At 42.1% G+C, this 17,056-nt stretch overlaps 1 protein-coding gene across 5 annotated transcripts; it reads right to left on the bottom strand.

Moving 5' to 3' along the window:
• Positions 1 to 2,993: 2,993 nt before the first annotated feature.
• Positions 2,994 to 15,884, bottom strand: LOC136850758 (gastrula zinc finger protein XlCGF26.1-like). Of its 5 annotated transcripts, none has more exons than XM_067124711.1 (2): positions 15,847 to 15,884; positions 2,994 to 5,029 (listed from the first exon to the last, which is right to left on the bottom strand). In XM_067124711.1, the coding sequence occupies exon 2, from the start codon at positions 4,789 to 4,791 to the stop codon at positions 3,283 to 3,285; it is 1,509 nt and encodes a 502-aa protein (XP_066980812.1). In that variant the 5' UTR covers positions 4,792 to 5,029; positions 15,847 to 15,884; the 3' UTR covers positions 2,994 to 3,282. The 5 variants fall into 5 exon arrangements, 4 of the variants coding, with proteins under 4 accessions (XP_066980812.1, XP_066980810.1, XP_066980811.1 ...); XM_067124709.1 differs by having other exon boundaries at positions 15,812 to 15,878; XM_067124710.1 differs by lacking the exon at positions 15,847 to 15,884 and adding an exon at positions 15,781 to 15,846.
• Between the last annotated feature and the right edge of the window lie 1,172 nt (positions 15,885 to 17,056).

Raw genomic sequence — 17,056 nt, 5'->3', positions numbered from 1 at the left:
CTGACTGCCGTACCTTCCAATGCAAGGGAGGAGCCAAAAAGAGAAAGTTGGCCCCCCACCTCACCCTGGACCCTCCACGTGGGTCGACTGACACCGTCGGGAATTTCCTCGATAGGCACTGTATCATTGTGCCGATAGTCACATACCAGGTTTTCTCAATTTATTTACAAAAATAAAACCATCTCAATCACCATCCTTACTCAACAATCACACAAAACCTCCAACAAAAGCGCAACAACGAACTTACAATCCACGTGCCCGCAACATGAAACATGTGGGCTACACGACTGCCTTCAACCTCAAAATCACTGAAATTTAATTACAACTAACATAATGCCACCGCAGCCCACAAACTCCCAAACAGTTATTCTCACCCAATCACTCTCATTACACGTTACAACTATGTAGGAGCACTCACAATTTCAGGCTTTACACCAACCTTTAGGATCCCAAAAACACACGTGTATCCAAAACGAGATCCCTGGAGTGACAGGCGTGAGATAATGGCGCAAGAGTCTCACTTCCCTGTCCAGGCGGTTGCTAATTGGGATAATTTATTTCTACACACTTGGGCTTAAGGACTCCAAACCTACAACAAACCACTAGAACAAACAACAAGACGAAACATGACATTGCATACTGTAGCGGTACGTGCATTTCAATAAATATGCAATAACAGTCATGTTTATGTTGTGCCTTGACCAGTAAGTTCCAGCCATTCTGTGAAACCCCATAGAATCGGCAGGAGTTTGAAGGGAAAAAATCCGTGCACTGAACTTTTTCGCAACAGACACCATGCAGTCGTCATTATAGAAAAGGTGACGAAGATTGACCTTTGCTCCATCTGGAAGAGAAGCGATGCGTAATCCCCGAAGGATATTTATAGACGCTAAAACGAGAATCGAGAGAGAGAGAGCACTCAGAACACAACCAAGGGCAGACGTCCTTACCTTGCCTGTCCTTCTGAACCACGTGTTCGACCCCGGGGCTGGAACCAGTATACCTTGTAGTGGCATTATAATTCGCTCCTCCATCGCCAGCACCATATCGACGAGGACACCATCATCTTGACGAAGGTAATATGCCAGAATAAGGTTCTTTTTAGTCAGTCACGATCCCTGTTATTTCTCTGTCTAATATTTTATTTTGCTTTCCATTGTGCGATCACCTTCAGTAATTTGTGTTGGAGTATTCAGTGTTAAGGTAATTATGAATTAGTGTTGAAATGAGTTATTTGGCACCATCTGTGCATTCCTCAGTTTCCCTTTGAACGTCTTATTATTATTTCAAGTAACTGTCTTGCATATATTTGCAGATAGGCCTCGACTGTGGAATCTCTCGGCTCCATCCATGTACAGTCCCCCTTCTGTCCCCCACTGCGACGTTCCTGTTATGAAGACGTCGTCGAAGTAGAATATTTATTCTGTGTAGCATTCATTATTTTAGCAGGCCCTTGTTATTACCTGCTCAATAATTCGTCATTCTTCTGATCTGTGTTTGTTATGTAAATATAAATAGTTAAGAGAACCCTTCAGTTTACGTAATTTCCCTCACATGAAGAAGGCCCTAAGCCATAGATTTCTTTTGTTTTGTCTACGAATTGTCCTAATATTAGTCAGATGTGTAATAAATATAAGGAACTCCCTGCGTTCATCTGTTGCCGCCCAGAATCAAGTAAGTATCTCCAGACATTCGTAGCAATATACAGTATATATACAAATATATACTTATATATATATATATATATATATATATATATATATATATATATATATATATATATATATATATATATATATATATATATATATATATATATATATATATATATATATAATATATATTTATATAGGCACTCAAAGACGTATTCAAACAAGCTGGAAAAATGCGATAAGCGCAATAATAGCAGGACTACCAAATAGTCGTCTGCGAACACTTCCCTATATAAATTCTAAATCCTTTCAGAGAGCATTCATTCAGAAAGAGAGAAGTTTCATTAAGGACAAGCTTCCCTCAAAAGAGAGATAATTGCACTTTAGAAGGATCTGCAAATTTTTAAATACATACATATATATATATATATACATATTATACATAATATTCTTAATATATATATAGAGAGCATTCATTCATATAAGAGATATATATATATATATATATATATATATATATATAGTTTCATTATAGGACTATAATATATATATATATATATTATATGCACTTTAGAAGCATCTACAAATATATTATATATATATATATATATATATATATATATATATATATATATATATATATATATATATATATATATATATATATATTATATATATATATCCTTTCTCCTTTGGTTGGGCTTCAGATTATTTTCTGTTATATCATTTTTTTTTTATTCAGTTTACAGTACTATTTTTATATTGACTTTCTATAAATATCCAGAAAAAGTGAGATTTTGGCCATTAATATTCTCAATCAGGTGCTGATTTTACTGTACTTTTTATAAGTTAATAAATTCTCTAGATTTTCATTTATCTTTTTCTAAATAACTATTTATTTCCTTTCCTCTTGAATCTTCCGTCAATTACATCTAAAGTGTTCTATGTAGAGCTTACTGTTTGTTGCAAGTCATCATGGCAAGTTTCTCATCTTATATATTTTTTAATTCTGACTTTTCAGTTATTTCTCCTTTCTATGCTTTTATTTAATCTTATCATTTTAATCATTTATTAATATATTTTATCAATTCCTATATTTTCTTTCCTGTAACTGATTCAGTTTTGCTAAAAAAATTGAAGTCTAAATCCTTCAGGTACTCTTTAATTTATTTCGGTTTCATTCTCTTCATAAAATTCTGCCTTATATCTTCATTAACGAATTCTCTATTATACCTTATCCCAAGAAAGAGGTTGTGGATGGAATTGAACCAGAGTTTGGTGATGGCTTCTGAGCCACTAGGTCAATTTTCATATTGGATGGTTTCCTTAGATACAAGCATAGTTAGAAAATCAGTTTATTCAGTTGTAAACTGTAAATTCAATAATTAAATAACTAATTACTGTACAGAGATCAAATTCATAATGTTAATTACAAAAACGAACAATGCATTGTACAGAGTCCGTGACTTTGGTCAATGAAGCATTGGGAGACAACACAAAATCAATCAGTGACTTTAATGCCTCCTCATGTGCTGACAGAGTTTCTCCTTCTGGAGAACAACTTCGCTCGCTCACTACAAGCTTAAGGCCTCTCCCGTGTGGATTATGGTGTGGGACTTGAGATACGACTTCATGGAGAACGTCTTCCCACAGTCCTTGCAGGCAAAGGATCTCTCCCCCGAGCGGATCCTCGTGTTGATCTGGAGACTTGACTTCTGGAAGAACGCTTTCCCACAGTCCTTGCAGGCAAAGGGCCTCTCCCCTGTGTGGATCTAGAGACCTGACCTCTGGGAGAACGCTTACCTGCAGTCCTTGCAGGAGAAGGGCCTCTCCCCTGTGTGGATCTGGAGACTTGACCTCTGGGAGAACGCTTGCCTGCAAGGACTCCCTGTGTGGATCTGGAGACTTGACCTCTGGGAGAATGCTTACCTGCAGTCCTTGCAGGCGAAGGGTCACTCCCTGTGTGGATTCTCATGTGGATCTGCAGACTTGGCCTCTGGGAGAATGCCTTCCCGCAGTCCTTGCAGGCGAAGGGCCTCTCCCCCGTGTGAATCCTCATGTGGTTCTGAAGGCCTGCCTTCTGAGAGAACGCTTTCCCACAGTCCTTACAGGCAAAGGGTCTCTCCTCAGTGTGGATCCTTATGTGGTTCTGGAGAACGGACTTCTGGGAGAATGCTTTCCCGCAGTCCTTGCAAGCAAAGGGCCTCTCGCCCATGTGGATCCTCATGTGCATCCTGAGATTTGACTGCTGGGGGAATGCTTTCCCGCAGTCCTTGCAGGTGAAGGGTCGCTCCCCTGTGTGGATTCTCATGTGGTTCTTGATATTCGACTTTGTGGAGAACAGTTTCCCACATTCCTTGCAGGCAAAAGGCTTCTCCCCCGTGTGGATCCTTGTGTGAATCATGAGTGTCGACTTCCTGGAGAATGACTTCCCACATTCCTCGCAGGTGAAGGGCTTCTCCCCCGTATGGATCCTTGAGTGGCTCTCGAGCATCGACTTCCAGGAGAACAGTTTCCCACATTCCTTGCAGGTAAAGGGCCTCTCCCCCATGTGCACCCTCATGTGGATCTTGAGCTTCGACTTCCTGAAGAACGATTTCCCGCATTCCATGCAGGTGAAAGGCCTCTCACCCGTGTGGATCCTAGTGTGAATCTTGAGTGTCGACTTATGGGAGAACACTTTCCCGCAATTGTCACAAGTGTGGGTCTTTGCGTGTTTCTTGAGGTTGCTCTTAGTGGAGAATCCCTTTTCACACTCGCCACAACTGTAAGGCCTCTCCCCAGTATGCATCCGGAAATGTCGTTTCAGGCCACTCCTCCAGGGAAAGGCTTTCCCACATTCCCTACACACAAAGGGTTTCTCTTTATCAACTTCCCTTCTCATAGGCGGTGAATCGTCTTTGTCTATGATTGCTGACGTAAAATCCTCAGAACAATATTTCACGTCGCCATCGGACTCGTAACACACCTCCACATCCGTCTTCATTTCGTTCTTGATTTGCACCAACTGATCCAAAGAGAGAAAGATGTCGCTAACTGGAGCATCACTGCTCGCTAAATCTCGATTTCCATTCGTGATAGGAGACAGGGATACTGGATCCTCAGTCTTGATTTTCAATGGATATTCCAAGACGCTCATTTCAGCTTCTGGTCCTTCAAAACGGTTTGTTTATTTCAGGAAAAACCAACTTTTTTCCCTTCTTTTATTATTCACTTCCTATCGCTCTTATTTATTTCTTTTCTTATTTCCTCCATTCTCTCCTTTCATCGATGCACAAATCTGCTATCTAGGTTTCATAAAGTCATTGCTGGACACACATTCATTTCTAAAACCTTGATGCAACAAACTGACAACTTCTTGTGTGAGAGCAGAAAGTCTGAAATACGAGAAGGTAAAAGACTATTAGAAAACTTTACATAAAACTGGAGCTATTAATTTACTGTATTGTTCATAACAAACTCATCAATCATGCTGAGCCCATATCGCAGCCATGATTTCCACAGACACTCTGATTCCCAAGTCTTCTAGACAAACAGGTGTCCAAACATAAGTGTCTGTTAACCAACAGTTCATTGGAACTGCTTCGCTCAGTCTGGTGTGTGTCTCACATGACTCCACTCTGACGGACATAGTCTCACTATAGTGTAACCTGTAATATGGATGTTAAATACTGCTGTATGCTTCTAGTACTCGCTGAATTAATGTCGTACCACTCGTATCTGATGAGACCTTAGTCTCGTCAGGAGCCTCTGACTTAATGGCACGGCAGAAGCAAGACCAGGGGAATGGAATATAAAATCATGGTCAAAGGCCAAGAGCTGAGACCTATGAGGTCATTAAGCACTGAAAGGGAAACTGAAGGGAATAGACAGGTTTGCAAGTGGGGGGAACAGACAAAAGGAAAAACATTCCTTGACATCCCTCTCTTAGTCTTTTACCTCTTCCTCCAGTCAAGCCAACAAGAACCTGTGCTATTCACAGATAAAACAGTCTGAAAACTGTCTGGTAGAATCTTTACTGTCCCTGTCTCTCTTTCTAAGAGACCTTCATTTTCTAAGAGACATTTCCTTGAAGAGGCTTAATGAACTATATTTGGGCTGAAACTTGCTCTTTGAAGTGATGGTTAAAACTAACATATAGCAAAAAGTAAAGAACTCCTGGGAACACCTTCATTCTCCTCTGATGCTGGACTCAGACACTGCTGCATTACCAAGGATTGAAATAAAGCTTCGTTAAAGACTTTTGGGAATTTTTCGTATCATATTAGCAGTAATCGTCAGGGGAACTGGTTCATAAACAAGAACTACTACAACACAGAAAGTGCCTGCGCTCTCTGTCATGCCCTGGATATCTACGCTCAGTGCACTTTCTCCGAGGAGAAGAACCAAGCATCATTACTGGGACCTCAATCATGCAATTGCTTGAAACAAAAGTGAGTCATCAACAAAGAGTCATAATTTAAGTCAAGGGTTTCGACGACCAAAACCACATTAGACTCTGGCAGCAAGGAATGTTTCTATACAACCATACAGTCAATGAAACAGTGGCACCAACCTTCAATGCCTGGACCAGCTTTTAGCAGAGGTATATCCATGTAAGAGATGAAGACTCGTCTTCTGATAGGAACAAATGTACATTTAGCGAAAACTTTGTCAGGAAATTGTCCACAAACCAGAGGTCAGCAACTTTGTACCAAAGCACAATATAGCAAATTTTTTAAGTAATATGTATTTTTCCTAACATACACACCTGAAAGCCTTAACATAGGATTTAGCTTTCAATATCAAGCTGCAACGGCTGTTTAACATTCAGACAAGGTTATTAACTACCAACGGTAGGGGGAAAGCCCCCGCCCACTCGTCGGTCTGCACCCGACTTTGCCTTTTAGCCAAGGTATCAGAATGAGGGGTGGCTGAGGTGGGCCATAAAAGTAAAGTCCTTCAGGCTTGTATGTCAGGAAAAATACAAATTACCATAAAAATTTGCTATTTGTTCCTACACAAATACAAACCTTTGGTCTTTACGTAGGAGACTTACCTATTAGGGGATGGAGTCTGAGTAAATCTCTGAACCAGCTGATTGGTTCTACCCACCCAGGAATACTTTCCTGGTCTGAAAGAGTTGAGGAAGGAGTCCCACACCTCTAGCTTGTTGGATGTAACAACTGCTAGAATTCTGGGCTTAAAATCATGTGTCCCGTCACTACTTCGAAAAAAAAAGCTTGGAAGAACCCTAGAGTGTTGGAGACAATAAAACTTGCTAAAAAAGACCAACAGGTTTGTTTTATTGTCTATCCCTCTCTCCCCTTGTCTAGAGAGAGGGGAGAAACATGCATCTAAACCATCCACACAACATGAAGGACTGGATGCCCTCATCATGTGGTCACCCACAAACTTGCCCGTCCAGCACGTGACGGCTTGCTACCTGCCTCTCTATCTTAAGAGAGAAGGGAGGAGACCAGTCACTCACACATCTCTCTCACTACCGAAAACCTTAAACGAGATGCACGTGTCCCCTAAGGGAGTCGGATGAGCCACACAGCTTTCTGGGCAGCCACCACAAGATCCAAGGAAAAAGTGTCCCATGACTTATGGGCAAGTCAATACGAGGTAAATGTGGTCTGGTGTGACCACACAACTGCCCGTATTACCTGCTGAAACAACAGGTTCTTCTGGAATGCACAGGATGGGGCGGTGCCCCTAACTTTGTGATCTCTCGCCCAGACCTAATCCCATCTACCTCTCAGATGAAGAGCAACCCCATTGCTGTCTCACAAAGCTTGAAAGAGGATGTGCCCTTGGACACCTCTTCCTTGGCCTAGACGGTACTAAAAAACCAGTGTTGACACTCAGGCCTGAGATGTTGAATTCTCCTAAGGTAGTACCGCAACACTCTACCCGGACAAAGCAGTCTCATTCCAATCATAACTACAAAGTCCTTCGGGAAGGGATCAAAACGGACTCAAATCCGGCGTCTGGGACATACGGATTCTAAGTCTCAGTTATGAATTCCAGGGCCAACTCAAACATAATAGATCCCCTTCCCCTCAAGTGCTTGCATCAAAGGCCATGAAGCTTGCTACTCTCTTCACCGAAGCTAGGAAAGCAAAGAAAAAACAGTCTTTGAGTCAGAACTCTGTCTGACGACCTCTCAGTGGCTCGTAAGCTGTACATGCTAGGTTCCTTAAGATGAGAATCACACCCCACTTGGGGGCTTGATTTCCACAGGTGGGCAAGACTGTTCGAGACTTCTCAAAAGTATAAAGATCCTCATGGGGATGAGAGATCTATTCCCTTCAACCGAAAGACTTGGCCACTGAATATTCCACAAGTATCCAGACATCTCCTTGTTATGCTCCAAGAAACAACCCTCTCACTCACAAGAGATGCTGGATAGTCTCCAGGCATAAAGTGCCATCACCTCCACTACCTGGTAATACCTCTCACATGCGGCCAGTACAGAATTCTGTCATGGGGGAATCTCTCTCATAAAACAGAGCCAGCAGGCCATTGGAAGCCCTCAGAGTCACACTGAAATTTGGGTAGATCACAGTCTGTTGATCACCTAACGAATCAGACAAAAACAGAGAGAAAAGCATAAACCTCTAAAATGTCTTCTGGGTGCTGGAAAAACGTCTTCCATCACAACCCACAGTCCAGCACAAATGAGCTGTACTCCGGTAACTTCTTTTGTACCAGTTACAGTGAGATCATGGCTGGGACTCCCCATAGCTCGAGAGTCTCTGCAATATCTGGCATAAGGGCTCTGTCCCTATCACAGGCTCTGACAACTGAGCCTGTCTGCCACCTCATTCCAAGACCCCAGAATGCACCTGGCTGACAGCTTCACTGAGCATGCTACTGCCCACTTATGTACCTGCACCATTAACCTGTGTGGCTGGAAGGACACCAATCTCCCCTCCTAGTTGACGTATGCTACTACCGTAGTGTTCTTGCTCATCAACACCACAGAGTGCCCCACTACTCTGGCCTGAAACTCTGGCTGGGCTAAAAGAGCTGCCTTGAGTTTTAGGACACTGATGTGGAAGTGTCTGTGATTTTGGTCCAACACACTTGAAACAAACATTCTTCCAGGTGTATGCTCTATCCCTAGCAGATGCATCCAAAAAAACAAAAGAGCACCTCGGGAGAAGGGAGTGCCCAATGGTACCCCTAAAGAGAGGTTCATGCCATCTAGCTACCAAGCTAGCTCTCTCCTCACTTCCTCCAACAGAGAAAGATGAGAGAAAGGCAGGTCTCTCACCAGAGACCCATCCACCTTCATCCTCAGCTAAAGGGCGTAGAGGTGAAGCTACCCCTGAGGGCCCGAATCTACAATAGTGACAGGTGAACAAGAATGTGTCACTGCCGAACAGGTTGTTCCTGCCGAGATAGGAACTTCTGTGCTGCTTCTCTGACAATACTTTACCCTCTGCTTTCGTGTGAGATCTGACTTCTCAAAGTTGATCACTATACTCAAGTCGTGATAAAAACTTAAGTAGCTGACCTCTGTCCTAACAACTGTGGCAACAAGCCTGCCAGAACCAGCCAATCACATTGGTACTTCCATAGAAGTACCCATGCAATTGAGCTCGAGTAGAGATAAAAAATGAACACCTGAGTGAACCCTTGAGGGAGCGGTACTAGTCCAAAACAAACACCTTGAACTAGAACACCACCCCTCCTCAAGGGTAAAGAAGAGATGCTTGCGGGAGGATTGATGAGTAGTTATTGAACATACACATCCCTCAAATCCCCAAAAAGCAAGAAGTCGCCCTCTCTGATGAAACTGAGAACAGAACGGACTGTTCTATCTAGGATCAGTTCTGGTGAACAAACTGGTTCAGTGAGAAGAGGGTAGAAGACTCCCACAGCGCCTTCCAGGAGCATCATATTCACCTCTTCCCACAGCATGAGGTCCTTCTGAGCCAAAAACGAACCAGAAAAAGGGTGAGGGATGACACTGCCTAGAAGTTTGAAGCAGCCCAGTGTCTCGCCGCCGCCCCCCACAAAAGGTTGCTGTGTAGTGGAGGTGTTAGATAATATCACTTCCTTCCAGAATAACAGTCTCTTAAGGGCTGCATTCTCCTTGGATGTACAGAGGCCTGATAAAAAAAAATGATCCTAGACCAATGATAGACCCAAAGATCGATCTACATAACTAACTGGAATGCTGCTCTGGCAATCAATTCCAGTGCCGTTGCCTCTGCTTGCAATAAGGAGACTCCCTCTACATGGAGACATTCTAGAGACAGACCAGGACACAATCAAGTCAGATCCGGGTCAACCTAAAAGACGGCAATGCTTTCTCTGAAAGAACATGATATTTCCTTTGGTGGGCTAGAGGCAGAGGAAGTGCTTTGCATGAACAGCTGGACCAGGGAGAGTTCTCTTCCCTGTGAAAGTGCAGAGCAAGAAAAGATAATGTATCTTCCTCGGGATCATTAAAAAGACCTATCAGTCTAATGATCTCCAAAACAGGCCTCTGCAACACCGTACGAGGGAACCACTCACCAGAGCCCATGGCAAACTCTTAATCATTCAGCGTACCTCCTGTCTAGTCCACAGACCAGACCATGAACATGCCCTCCATGTCACAGGCTGGAATGGGAACAAAAACATTCCTGGTTCCAAGCCCCGAACCTGTCTGGCTCCTGTCTCCAAGAAAAAAATTCTGAGGAGGAGGGAACAAGTGAGAGATTGCAAGCACCTTCGCCCCACCTGTCAAAGTCCAAAGTCCCAGCAGGTAAGCGAGGCTGTGAGCAGTTGTCTACCGTGATGATGGTGTCCACCTGGGTTGGGGAGAGCGATCCCGCTCAAGCAAACGTGAGCAAGGGCCGTTCTGTGAGTGTGCTTCACTCTACAGTAAAACCCCCGTATTCGAGGGGGATGCGTACCACACCCACCCGCGAATAGCTCAAATCCACGAATACTTAAAACCCCTCTAACAACACTTAGAACTGCCTATTTTGATACTTCAAACACAAAAAAAACTCTAAAAATGCTTATACCCGAGTATTTTAATAGTTTTATCACAAAAAAGTGCTTTTAGTCATGAAAATTTCATGAAAATACAGTAATTAGTGAATATTTTTCAATGAAAAATACCGCGAATGGGCAAATTTTCCGTGAATAATGTGTATATACGTTCCACAGAGAAATCTGCAAATAGGTAAGTCCGCGAATTGTAAGACAGCAAATACAGGGGGTTTACTGTACTTAGAAGCCGCTGAGCAGGGACCCCCCTCTTGCCTTGCCCACGTGACCAGGCCGGTCACCAGGCCACAGTCCCAGGACTCCATGTCTGCTCTCTTAAAGAGCGGGAGGGAGATGAGGGAGCACCTGCATGCTCTCTACTCACCTTCCCTCGCCAGCTTGTGCTGGCAGCTGGGACCAGGTCCGTAGACCAGGGACCCTTGGGCTACTGGGGTCAGTGCTGGTGTGGGCCAGTACCGGTGTGGAGCTAGCACCAGTGCTGGGCTAGTACCTGTAGCCCGGTTAGGCCAGTACCAGTACACAGGGGTCCAATGAACCCAAGGTAGCTGTTGCACCCGTGCAGTAAGCAATGGGAGCAGCAGTACCACGGTACAGCTAGCAAGAGACCAAGGATGGTACCCCAGGTAGTGGTTACACCATGTGCTCAGCAACAGGAGCAGCAGTACTGCCAGCGAGAGACCAGGGCTGCTACCGAAGTCCCAGGTAGGCCTACTGGGGTCAGTACAGGTACATCAGGAGTCTGAAGAACCCTGGGTAGCAGTTGTACCTGTGTGCTCAGCAACGGGAGCAGAGGTACCACAGTACCGCTAGCAAGAGACCAGGCCTGGTACTGGTAGACTATGTAGGTGGGCTAGTAGAGCCTGTACCAGTGGTCTGGGTAGGCAGGCTACTGGGGTCGATGCCAGTACACCAGGGTTCTGGAAAACCCCAGTTATCAGTTGCACCCATGCGCAAGGCAACGGGAGCATAGGGCAACCTTCCTCTTCCTCTGCTTGCTAGCTTTGGAAGAAGAAGGGGGAGGAGGTGAGAGCACTTGATGACGAAGATGAAAACAAAGACAACAATGACAACTTCCTTCTCCTCTTCTTGAATTCACTAAGTGTGCCTTCTGCAACAGCATGTAGAGAACATCACTCAGAGATGATGTACCAGGGAACTCAAAACCTAATACTGTATGAGGGGTTATCAAAGGAGTAGCTAGCATATACCATGGCCGGTAAGTTCTCCTGGGCATGGTCAAAGGATATACTGTACCAGCAAGCCCCTCAAGCCTAAGAATGATCAGTTCAAAAGACACTCAGCTTTCCCAAGAGGTCTAGAGAGGTTCATAAGCCTTTAAGGACCTCAGCCTCCACAACACCTGAAAAAAGATGTTGGGTTAGATTGTTTATTACACTCATGTCATAGTGTGACATATGATAATAAATGAGGATCAAGCTCAAAAAAGAGAGAAACCAAATATACAGTCTGTCCTTCCCTGGACTGTGCCTAACCCAGCAGCTTCCTCTTCAAAAGTACTAAAGTGATTGAGGGATCTGTATATATATAAAACAAACAACATATAATGCAAGCAACAATCACAAAAATATATCAACAAACAACAAAACAAAACAAAGCAAACGGCAGTCGGGCAGAGAAGCGCAGAGACATCTTCACATGACCGGCTGGCAGCAAAGTAGAGTGCCGACCGACAAGTGAGCAGGGCTTCTCCCCTACCGTCAGTAGTTAACATTCTTGTCTGAAAGTTAAACGCCAGCTCCAGCTCACATCTGCAAGCTAATTCTCATGTAAAGACCAAAGGCTTGTATTTGTGTAGAAACAAATCTATGTAAGGATAATGTTGCCTGCTGTATGAACTTTCATAAATTCATAATGAATATAATAGCTGATTCATGAATTAATCATTTTAACAAACTTAACTATGGCCTTGATTGCAGTATGGATGGCATATGTCCTGTGAATTTCTCCATCAGCACACCCAACAGATATTGCCGAGGCTGGACAGCTCACTAAACTTCAAAAGACTGACTTTTTAACGACAATAACAGGAGCTACATATCCAACACCTATAACAAATATCTACATAAACCACAAACTCAGGATAATTTGCGTTTTTCCTATACACACAAACCTGAGTCTTATTTCGATAAACCTTCAACAAAAGTTGTTCCAGTCACTGACACCTCATAACGGGACAATTAACTAGCAACAAGTGAGACACCAACTCGCTAAGTTAGGCTATAAGTCAAGCGAGCACGTGGTTTCAACACCCCCTCACTCGCTTGATGCTGAGCAACAACCTCATTACCAAGCTTAGTACTCTATTCCTTTGACTGTACCTCCTTCCATATTCTCTTCCATCTTACTTTCCTCAACCCTCTCCTAATAACTGTTTCATAGTGCAACTGCAAAAGGTTTTCCTCCTGTTACACCTTTCAAAATTTTTTACACCCAATTTACCTTTCAGCGATGAATGATCTCATGGGTCCCCGCACTTGGCCTTTAGTCTAAATTTTATATTCCTACTCAATGACATGGAAAATACAGAGGTCTGTATCCTCAAAGGTACAATTATTAACTGGACCAAAAGCACCACCAAGCCTACGTCAAGTACCACATATACTGTACAGTACTTTTCAAGCCAAGACTGCCCAGATAAGAGGAGCCACCAATTTGAGGAAAGGACTTTGGCCATACAAAATTCATTTGAATTTCTGGGTACCAATTAATATGGGAAATTGAATGTAATATAATAAGCTTTAGAGTAATATTTTTAGATAACTCTCTTGAATTGAAAGTTAAGTGTAATGTACAGGTTAGCTTAGGTTAGGAAATCTGTGGAATTGCTGTTAGCTGTAAGATATCTTAAAATATTCAATTGCAGGCTATAATATAGGGTCTTGGTTACTTATTAGACTTCATTACTTATCACAAATCTACAAAATATTCAAGTGAAGGCTATTATATAGGATCTTTGTTACTTTACTTATCTGAAATCTAGAAAATATTCAGGTGCATGCTATAATACATTGCAAATTTTTTAAGTAATACAGTAAACCCCCGTATTCATGTTCTCAAGATTCGCGGATTTCTCTGTGGAACGTATCTACCCATTATTTGCGGAAAATTCGCCCATTCGCAGTATTTTTCGCTGAGAAATATTCACTTATTACTGTATTTTCATATTTTCATGACAAAATGCACTTTTTGTGATAAAACTATTAAAATACTCAGGTATAAGTATTTTTAAAGGGTTTTTCTTGTGTTTAAGCTATCAAAATAGGCAGTTCTAAGTGTTTTTAGAGGGGTTTTAAGTATTCGCGGATTATAGCTATTCACGGGGGGGTGCGGTACGCATCCCCCGCAAATACAGGGAGGGTTTACTGTATGTAATTTTCCTAACATACAAACCTGAAGGTCTTTACAAAGCACTGAGCTTGCGAACACGAGCTGGAACAGACGTTTGACGTTCAGACAAGGTCATTAACTACCGACATAAAGGGGATGACCCGCCAACTCATCAGTCTGCATTTCACTTTGCTTTTCAGCCCAGGTACCAGAATGAGGGGTGGCTGAGGTGGGCCATAAATGTAGTCCTTCGGGTTTGTGTCTAAGGAAAAATACAAATTACTAAAAAATTTGCTATTCTTACACAAATACAAACCTTCGGTCTTTACATAGGAATACAAACCTTCGGTCTTTACATAGGAGACTTACCTATTGGAGAGTGGAGCCCAGGTAAATCTCTGAACCGACTGGAAGTTCTACCCACCTAGGAATACCTACCTGGTCTTAAAGAGCTCAAGAAGAAATCTTGCACCCCTAGCACACTGAACATATGGGATTTTACAACTGCTAGATTTCTGGGCATGAAGTAATGAGTTTGTATCATTACTTCAATAAAGGCTTGGATGAACTCAGTGTCGGAGACAATAAAACTACTAATAAAACCAAACTACTAATAAAACCAACGGGTTTGTTTCATTGTCAATCCCTCTCTCCCCATGTCCAAAGAGGGGAGGAGATATGCATGTAACAATCTACAAAAGATGAATACAGGGTGCTCATGTTATGCAGACTCACCTGTCCAGCATGTGATGGCTCCCTACCTGCCTCTCTGCCCTACGAGAAAGGTAAAAGAGAAAAGAGAGGAGACCAATCATTAACACATACTCTGCCTCACACACCGTTCACCTTCGGCGAAATGCTACATGTCCCCTTACAGGAGCCCGACGAGCTACACAACTTGTTGAGCAGCCACCTCAAAACCCAAGGAAATCATGCCAAGGACCTGTCGGCAATGTCCTGAAGGTAAAATGATGTGAATGTGGTCTGGCAGGACCACACTCCCACTTGTAAGACCTGTTGAACCAACAAGTTCTTCCAGAATGCAAGGGACAGGGGGATGCCCCTCACCTTGTGAGCTCTCACCCGGACCGTGCTCCATCTACCTCATCAGACGAGAGTAGCCTACACTCGCTTGATCGTCTCACAAAGCCAGAAAGAGATTGACAAAGTAGCATCTCAGCCTAGGCTAGCAGTGTCCGAAGGTACATTAGGGCAGGCTTCTCGAATGTTGCAGCCTCTTGTATGTAGAGTGGCGGGTCCGTGACCCGAGAATTCCGAAAGCCGAGGACATCCTATAGCCTACCTTTGTGTCCGTTCCCCACCACCCAAAACCCCGGTTTCCCAACAAGTGTCCCCCTTACAGTCTGTTGTAGACTTTTGCATATCCATTCACTCCATGTTTACGAAAACTGGGCCAAGAACAGTTTTCGTGGGTTTTCTACCCGTATAATCCGTCGTGTCCGTTCCCCCCACCGAAAAACCCCGATTTCCCAACAGGGTCCCCCTTACCGTTTATTGCAGCCCTTTGCCATATTCATTTATTGCGTGTCTTCCAACATCACGCCAAAAAAAAACATTTTTTGTGTATTTCTTAATGAGATATGGCGTGCGAAAGTACAGTTTTACCTTCGCTACGAGTTCTAGGACAAAAATTTTATATATCGTATCGTATCGGAGAGGCCACCCTGTACTAGCACTAAGCCTGTGACCATGACTCAGCCTATAACTGGCGGTAAAGGTAACGTTCTATCAACACCAAAGGCTATTTGACAAGACCTCTGACCTTAAATGACCTTGATTAAACTCAATGGTACCTTAAGAGTGTTATAATTATTGCTCAAGTAGTTACTTGTAAATAAAACCGGGTTGGATTGTTTTTATAGTTGTAGTAGTAATTGGGAGTTTCACTTTGTAGCGGCTCTCTTTCCAGGTTCTGTTTTCCTCTGGTTCGGATTATTAAAGCATAAATTCTCTATTATATCATATTTTCTTAATAAATCTCCTATTTTCTATTCAATATCTATAAATATCTATTAAAAGTGAGATTTTAGCCATTTATATACATGAAAAGATAGATTTTAGCCATTAATATTTTCAGTCTACTCTTGATTTTACTGCACTTTTTATAAGTTAGAAATGCTCTAGATTTTCATTCATCTCTTTTCTAAATAATTATCTATTTTCTTTCATCTTTAATCTTCTTTTGTCAGTAAGACCCAAAGTGTTATATGTAGATCTTGCTGTTTGGCGCAGTTATCATGGTGAGTTTCTCATCTTACATATATTTTTTTTTATTCTGACTTTTCAATTATTTCTCCTTTCTGTGCTTTTATTTTGTTTTACCAATTTATTTTTTTATTAATATATTTTATCAGTTCCTATATTTTCTCTCCTATAACTGATTCAGTTTTGCTCAAAGAAATTGAAGTCCAGATCTCTCACGTACTTTAACGTTGGTACTTTAATTATTGTTTATAGGTTTAATGAACTATTTCTTTACGAAAATCCATCTGATGAGTTATTGATTTATACAATTTTTACTCCCACGGTGCATTGCTCATGTTATAAGTCATGTAAACTGTGCTTCCAGCCATTGAAAATTAATGTATTACGTCTAAACAATGTTTCTATTTGCTATTCAGGCCCAATTTCTGATATTTCTCCTAAATTCAATTATCACTTGCAAAAGAACAGGAGGTCTATGACAAATTGCAGTATTTCATTCCTGATCATACTGTTGTATCTTTTAGCTTTTTTATTGCAATATGTCATCGTACAATATCTTTCTATACTTCCGCGGTATGTATATACATTATATATATATACATATATGTGTGTGTGTATAGATTAATTAAATACTGTATAATATACACATACAGTGGAAGTATAGGATATAGTACGATGATATACAGTATAGCACTAAAAGAGCTTAAAGATACAACAGTTAATCAGAAGTTTCATAACTAATATTTCAGTCTGTTTTACGAAAAAAGATTTATTCTTGTCAGTCATTCGGTTAGCCCTCGAACCTCATTAGATTTTTACTCAAATTGTATATA

The sequence above is a fragment of the Macrobrachium rosenbergii genome, chromosome 22 (genome assembly GCF_040412425.1).
Source record: "Macrobrachium rosenbergii isolate ZJJX-2024 chromosome 22, ASM4041242v1, whole genome shotgun sequence".
In the NCBI taxonomy this organism is placed as follows: Eukaryota; Metazoa; Arthropoda; class Malacostraca; order Decapoda; family Palaemonidae; genus Macrobrachium; species Macrobrachium rosenbergii.
The sequence above is the reverse complement of the archived record's forward strand: the minus strand, read 5'-3'. Positions and strand labels throughout refer to the sequence as shown.

Bases quoted from the DNA above. Each gene is read 5' to 3' on its own strand.
- LOC136850758 (XM_067124711.1), bottom strand. From the start codon at position 4,791: ATGAGCGTCTTGGAATATCCATTGAAAATCAAGACTGAGGATCCAGTA.